The sequence below is a fragment of the Thunnus albacares genome, chromosome 9, assembly GCF_914725855.1.
Source record: "Thunnus albacares chromosome 9, fThuAlb1.1, whole genome shotgun sequence".
NCBI lineage: Eukaryota > Metazoa > Chordata > Actinopteri > Scombriformes > Scombridae > Thunnus > Thunnus albacares.
Genome location: NC_058114.1, coordinates 18,252,108 through 18,259,503, shown reverse-complemented (window position 1 = coordinate 18,259,503; position 7,396 = coordinate 18,252,108). Strand labels below are relative to the sequence as shown.

Genomic DNA, 7,396 nt, shown 5'->3' with positions numbered 1-7,396 from the left:
GCTCTCTGAGATTTCAGGAAGCATTGGCTGCAGTGTATCGGTCCCATGAGAAATTACTACATCAGTTTACATCCGCTATGGGCACAATATCTCCTGCTATTTGTTGTGTTTCTAGTGAAAAGTGAAGTCATTTCTTGTGCCTCCATTTGTTCTGAGGAGGGTTTTTTTCCAACCTGACTCCCGAAAGGAGACTGTACCTTGGAGCCATGACAGCAAAATCCTGCCGTGACAGTTTGATCGATCTCAAAAATTTCCTTGCCAAGATGACTTACTGGATGCAACATTGGATTTTTTGCCGATATCCAATATGCAGATATTTCCAATTCACTGTGGCCAATTGCCAATACCGATACCAATATATGCGCCAATACCAATATATGCACATATTTTTTTCCAGATGGCTGAGGAGACTATTATGCAAGCATAGATTGTACTAAGTATGATGCCAATTGGGTGGAGCAGTAGAGTTTTCATTGTGTTCATTAGACAAGATTAATGTGTAGGATTTAATCTCTAGTCCACACTCCGGAGCTGACGTTAGCCCCGGTTCTGCATGTGGATCCAACCAAAGCTCTGTGCTTTGGTTTGTTATTCAAGTTAAAGTGGGAAGAAGCAGTGGGTCTGACGGGCAGCTGAGTGAAGTGGAGCCTGTGGAGGAGGCACAGGGACCGTCAGGGTGAAACAGTCCGGGGAGAGAAGCACAGTCAGGCAGCAGAGGAGATGGCAACAAATCGGCCTCTCATAATCAGCAGAAATGGCTGATGCTGATATTTCATTTTAGAGCTTATATCGGCCGATACCGATGACGTGCCGACAATATCGTGCATCCCTACTTACTGTATATAAAAAAAGATAATAATTCATATCTCAAATGGATCAAGTACAATTCTAGTACAATTTTACAAAACAAGGTATTAATTTATTCTCCACACTTTGATTCAGTTTTGACATTGAGCAGACTGTCATGGCAGGATTTTGCTGTCATGGCTCCAAGGCCCAGTCTCCTTTTGGTAGTCAGGTCAGTGTTATTAAAAAGCTGACAGTGCTACATGGACAGTTTTTTCTCTGTAATTATCAGTCATAATGATTTCAATACAGTTGGTATTCTTGCACATGACATCCAGTGTGATGTAACATTCCTGTTTCCTTAAATCATCTCTCATAGCACATGGGGCCAAAGCACAACCTGATTCTTTGGAAGTTCTCACTCCCCTTTCGATAAATTTTATATTTTGTTGTCACAACAGTGGCAGCTGTAATAACACATGCCAACGCTGCACATACAGTGTTTCAGTGATAAATTAGATATGACAGGAAGGAAACAGTGTCTGTGTCAGGAAAGCCCTCATTACCAGAGAACTGCGTTGTGGACCTTCTCAAGGCAACAGGGTCTGTTATGTCACAGGAAACAGGAACATTTTATTGGAATCAGCATAAAAGTCAAACAGAGAGGAATCCAGATTGTGGGATTTTTTAACAAAAAATGATGCCAGTCTGCTTGTTTCATTATGTAAGACTAACTAACTGCAGTTGCTTCTCTTGTCATATGGATACGTCTCTGTTTCAAGTGTTGGATAAAAGGAAAGATGCTCCAGACAGTCTACAAACGATACTAGACGATATTCACCACTGAGAGAAACATAGGGGATAATTCACTGCTCTGCATTGCACACTGAAAGTCACAATTTGAGTATAAAAGACTAGTTTAAGTAATGAGGGGTCATGTTCAGAAATACATGCAGCATCAAAATCCAACATAACATGAGTGTTTAAAATTATTATTGTTTTAGAAAGAGGCTGAGCAACATGGCTGATATCAATAGTTTTCTAATTTCACTATACAATCCAGACAGGAAGTGTTTGGACAGTCACACATTTTGTTCTTCATTTAATCTGAAATAAAATAATGGATCCTACATTAAAGTGCCAAGTCTCAGCTTTGAGTATTTTACATCAATATAGAAAAAACTGTGTGGGAGATACAGCCTTTTTAACACATATTACTGAAAGTTTAGAGGATCATTGTCCTGCTGAATGATGAAATGTCGTCCACTGGGTTTCTACATTCATCCTGTTGCTTCCATCAGCACAGAGATCATCAATAAATGCCGATATGCCAGGTCCATTGGCAGCCACACGTGCCCGAGCCATAACAGAAGCACCACTGTGGTTGACAGATGAAGTGATAGCTTTGGTTCATGAGCTGTTCCTTTTTTTCTCCACAATTTACTTTTTCCATAATTTTGATAGAGGTTGATTTTTGTGTCATCAGTCCATAGAACTTTGTTCTTGAACTCTACTGGTTTCTTTTTGTATGTTTTTGTGAACTGCAACTGTTCCTTGGAGGTTCTGGTCATGAAGTCATAAAAGGTTTTTTTGACCATGCAAATGATTTTCTGCTCATCTACAAGACTTGTGCTCCTCGGCCAACCAGCTCATTTGTCATTTTCTGGTGTTCCTGTACATACCTGCTTTTTTACAATGTCCCCAATTATTGATTTTAGCAAACCAAATACCCTTGATATCCCTCTGATAGATGTTTGCTTTTATTCAGCCTCATTATTATCTTCCTTACTTGCATGGTCACCTATTCACTCTTCATACTGACAGACAACTCCACCTCAATCCAAATGGCAACTCTCAACTCTCAGTCAACTCTGAGCCACATGTGAGCTCTTTTGTGCAGAACAAATGTTAAAAACAACACACAGCTGCCCAAGAAATATTTAGTAGCCAAGTGTCCAATTACATTTGAACTCATCATCCTAAATTTTGGACACTATATGTCAAAAAGGCTATATCTCACACACAGTTTTTTAAGCATTGACTGCACAAATTAAAGCTGAGATTTGGCACTTAAATGTAGTATCTATTATTTTATTTCAAACTCAGTGTGTTGAAGCACAGAGCCTGAAGAACAAAGCTGTAGCTGTCAGAATAGTTACTCTATATCGCAATATGGCAAATGTCTGCTGAATCACATATTAAATAATTAAACTGATGTTCAGTGCAATTTTACTCTTTTGCAAAAGTCTTCACATATGTAAAAATGAAATCAAATGAAATCAATAGTTTGGACAACAGAGTTTTGTAAAACAATAAAGTGTTTTGATCATATCGCCATGATACGATACGTCCAGCCCTAACTTACAGTGATTACAAGACCCTTGATAGACATTGAAGAATTGTATTGGAGTGACATGAATTCACCATGTCAGCAGTATTCCCAAAACAATTAAACTTTATATAGATGTAACTGAATGTAAGGTAAACCACGTTGATGAAAACAAAATAATTTTATTTTTTCTTTTCAAAATGTACATACCATTATCTTTCAAACTGCCATACAGTGTGTAATATAAACAATAAAACATCCTGACAAGTTACAAGACAGAAAATATTAAACTGAGATCATATTAACAACATAAACAAATATATATGTATATCAACACCAATGTGAAACTGAAGAGGTAAAAGGAATGATTTGTCTGGCAAAATATACTGTGAAAGTACAAAAATATTTTCTACAGTGTTTAAAAAACTAACTTAAAGGAACACTGAGTGAGAACGCTTCAGCTCGTCCTGGAGACTTTTTCACCTCCACAGAATCAACTGGATGAAAAGAACGAGGCCGGCTGGACCAAACGCTGAGCTCCAAAGAAAAACGTGATTTCAAAACTTAGGAATTACTGTATGTAAGTCACCCACATATTCATCCGTGCACGCTGTTTTGTTTACATGTATGAGACTGACTACCACCGCAGTTGGACTGTAAGGAAACTAAAAAGCCATGATACTGCTACAGACGGCTACTTCCTGTGTTTACTTTTGTTATCAGACATTTATAACAACAATCTGAGCCTGTCAGTGCCAAAAACAAACACTTTTAGTGGACGTATATTGACGGGCACAGTTGCCCCCAAGGATTACATTGCAACCCGTTTCGTGGCTGCTGGCTGAATACTGGACCAGTTCCAAAAATTTTTGTCCCCATTAGTCACTTAGACCCAAAAGGGAAAATAGGGTCCAAGTTGAAAAATACCAGAATTTCCCTTTAATGTCTGTAAACTGTTGAAACAAGTGTTCTTGATTAGTACTGTGAAGAGTAAATTTATGATTTCATACAGGATGACCGGGTTCATTGTGAGCAAACTGGACATTTATATTTTTCAGCGAAATTAAGGAATTGAATTGAATAACTTAAACATTGAATCCTTAATTTAATTTCTCTGAATGAAAAAAAAAATACTGCTCTGACCTTTGGGACCCCAAGTCACAAGATGTCACAAGTAAAAATAAAAAATCAACAAGCTTAAAAAAAAGTAGATTCAAAGTCATTACACACAGCCTGGTCCTGTGTGTAATCCTGATCCATTTACTGGCTGCATATTTCTCATCTTAGAAACACAACGTGCTCCAGTCTGTAAGTTCACCTCTGGACTGACTGTGTTCAGCCCTCAGCTGTCCCCTCCCTCACTTTCCTCCACTAGACATAGTCGGACTTGGGGTGGCTGGTGGAAATGAGGTGGTTGGAGCTTATGGACTCAGATGACGATGACCGCGAGCATCTCCGACAGCTCAGGAAAGCACCACCGGCCACAGTGAGGAGGCCACCAGCCCAGCTGACAAACACTGCCTTCCCAAACTCAAAGCTGCCAAGAAAAAAACACATTTAGATGCACGTGTGTACACAAGATCTGGCAAGTTATAAAGCCACGTACTTCAATTTAATTTACAATGTAAGATAGATCTGATTGTGTGTTTGCTGTACCTTTGCAGGCGATGGGATTCATTGAAGTTCTTAACAATCATTTTGACATAGATGGAGGTTATGATGAGAGTCAATAAACCTAAACAAAGAAAACACTGTTGTTCATTACAGTATTATCAATTTAAATTCTGCCAATCTTTCCAAGACTTTACTTTTATATGATTTCTTTGACAATAATTGTGGTAACCAGATGTTAAAGTGAGCTTTAAAAAATGATTGTCTTATTTCTTTATTGTTTTGGTGATGATTGATTTAATCTTTGTAATTATCCTTAAAGGACAAGTGTGTAGGATTTAGTGGCATCTAGTGGTGAGGTTGGAAATTGCAACCAACTGGTAACCCCTCCCCTTCCAAGCATGTAGGAGAACCTACTGTGGCCGCGAAACTCGCAAAAACTGTGAAAGGCCCTCTCTAGAGCCAGTGTTTGGTTTGTCTGTTCTGGGCTACTGTAGAAACATGGCGGTGTAACATGGCGGCCTCCGTGGAAGAGGACCTGCTCCTTCTGTAGATAAAAAGGGCTCATTCTAAGGTAATGACAAGATAATGTTTCTTATTTTCAGGTGATTACACACTAATTAAAACATACTTATGAACATTATATTCCCTTTCTGCCAAGTCCGTTCCACTAGATGCCACTAAATTCTACACACTGCACCTTTAAAGGTATCCTACTACTGAAGGATAAACAAAGAGTGAGTGAACTACCATTGCTGATTTGCTGATTTGCTGACTTTTCTGACTGAATGTGTGAGGTTTGATTATGAAATGGATGAGACAGTGTCTTTACACTGACCTTTATAATGACCTATAGTAGGAGCTTAATTTCTCCTCTATCAATGGGAACGTTTAACTTTGTATTTTGACGTATCGTATCTGTGAGAGTCTGGTTCTGCTGCCACTGAACACACCTGAAATGATGAACATGATTCCTCCGATCATAGCTGTTGTAGATTTGCTCTCGGACTTGCCGTCCATGAAGCGGGTACACTTCATCCCCACGGTGGAGATCATCAGCGCCAGAGCAGAGAGGAAGATGCTGAGCAGCATCACCGCCCTGGCAGCCTGGACCTCAGCTAGGACAGAACAGGAACAAGAATTTTGGTTAGTTAACTCCTCATTGATACAGTCTGTGATTGCTGGACATGATCTCTGCTTATGTAAGATATTCTGTCCTCCTCCTTCACTCTTTGTCTCTTTTATCTTGCAGGCTACACCTCTGAGAACTTTGTCAACAGCACAAAATAATATAAAATAAAGGTGAAACAAAAATATGATTCTAGATAATACACATGGAGAAGATTGGCAGTACCTAAAACCACAAGAATAAAAAAAGATAATAAAAAAACCACAAGAATAAAAAAGATAATAAAATAATATAATAATAATATAATATAATAATAAAAAGTCCCTAAGTGTTAGACTGATGCTATGAAGTCAGAAGAGGTCAATCCACAGAGGTTTACTATACAATCATAGTAACCTATTGTGAGTAGAAGGTATCTCAACAAGCAGCGACTGGTTTCTAGAGGAGATTCAGATGCTGTAAAACTTACTCGGCAGTTTCAGGAGGGACTCGTGAAACTCGCAGGTGGTTCTCTCGTTGCCGCTGCAGCTCATCCATAAACCCTCGTAGATTCTGTGCGCCTTACCCTGCGACTGCTTCTTCCATTCAACCATGAAAGTAGCGGCGACAGTGGCAGCAAGACCGACCAGTGAGAGGAGGAAACCGAGGAGCTGCAGTCCCGAGCTGGCCATTGTATCCAGTTATGCGGAGTGGACGCGTTAAACGAATAAAACAAGAGTCAGAGAACTTGGCTAAAAATGGCCAAAAACGTTAAAAAAAATTAGGCGTCTTTATAGTCAGTTGTTCCTGATGTGAAGTGATCTTCCTCCAAGTGTCTTCTCGCAGTGGCTCAGACCGTTATACTCGCTCTGCGCTGCAGCCTCTTTTTAAAGTCTGTGGCGCGTGACGCATGTGAGGTCTCTACTCCACCTGAAACGGATGGTGGGAAGAGTTCTCTGTAAGCGATTCATAAATGACGGTAAATACAAGCTACTCTAAAGAAAAGTAAGTCATAACATCAGCAAGTTGTGCGAACTTATCCCAGGTTGGTTATGTAAGACTTACACTACAATTAAATGTAACAACACAGTAAACGACCTCATCTTATAATTTAATTAACACCTCTCTGACAGAGTCTAAATAAAACATTACCAATTTCTCAAAAATAATGTTTTAGCAACCAGAGTAGATCAAGTGATACACCATCACATGCATGTAAACAATTTTATAACTATTTTGATAATGGCTTATCAGTCATTTTTCAAGCAAAATTGACAAGTATTTGATGATTCCAGCATGTCGAATTTTAACATTTGCTGTTTTTTTTCAATATATGGCGTTTAATTGAATATCTTAACGTTTTAGACAAAACAAGCACACTGAAGACATCACTGTGGCCTCTGAGAAACTGTCCATTGGCTCCTTTTCTCCATCATGGGCCCTAACCACATGGGTTTAGCATGGATTACAATGCTAATGTGTAAATTACAGTAAGAGATTAAGGCAAACTTTTCATCAAATGATCATTGTTTGCAACACAAACTATACTGACCCCATTAGTT

At 39.0% G+C, this 7,396-nt stretch overlaps 1 protein-coding gene across 1 annotated transcript; it reads right to left on the bottom strand.

The window, feature by feature from the left end:
• Nucleotides 1-3,277: 3,277 nt before the first annotated feature.
• On the bottom strand, nucleotides 3,278-6,787 carry LOC122988901 (claudin-1). The gene is made up of 4 exons (XM_044361561.1): nucleotides 6,325-6,787; nucleotides 5,680-5,844; nucleotides 4,772-4,850; nucleotides 3,278-4,652 (listed from the first exon to the last, which is right to left on the bottom strand). The coding sequence occupies exons 1-4, from the start codon at nucleotides 6,524-6,526 to the stop codon at nucleotides 4,487-4,489; spliced, it is 612 nt and encodes a 203-aa protein (XP_044217496.1). The 5' UTR covers nucleotides 6,527-6,787; the 3' UTR covers nucleotides 3,278-4,486.
• Between the last annotated feature and the right edge of the window lie 609 nt (nucleotides 6,788-7,396).

Bases quoted from the DNA above. Each gene is read 5' to 3' on its own strand.
- LOC122988901 (XM_044361561.1), bottom strand. From the start codon at position 6,526: ATGGCCAGCTCGGGACTGCAGCTCCTCGGTTTCCTCCTCTCACTGGTC. The intron at 5,845-6,324 runs GTAAGTTTTACA...GTTCTGTCCTAG, and splicing joins GTCCCTCCTGAAACTGCCGA to CTGAGGTCCAGGCTGCCAGG. The intron at 4,653-4,771 runs GTACAGCAAACA...TTTTCTTGGCAG, and splicing joins GAATCCCATCGCCTGCAAAG to CTTTGAGTTTGGGAAGGCAG.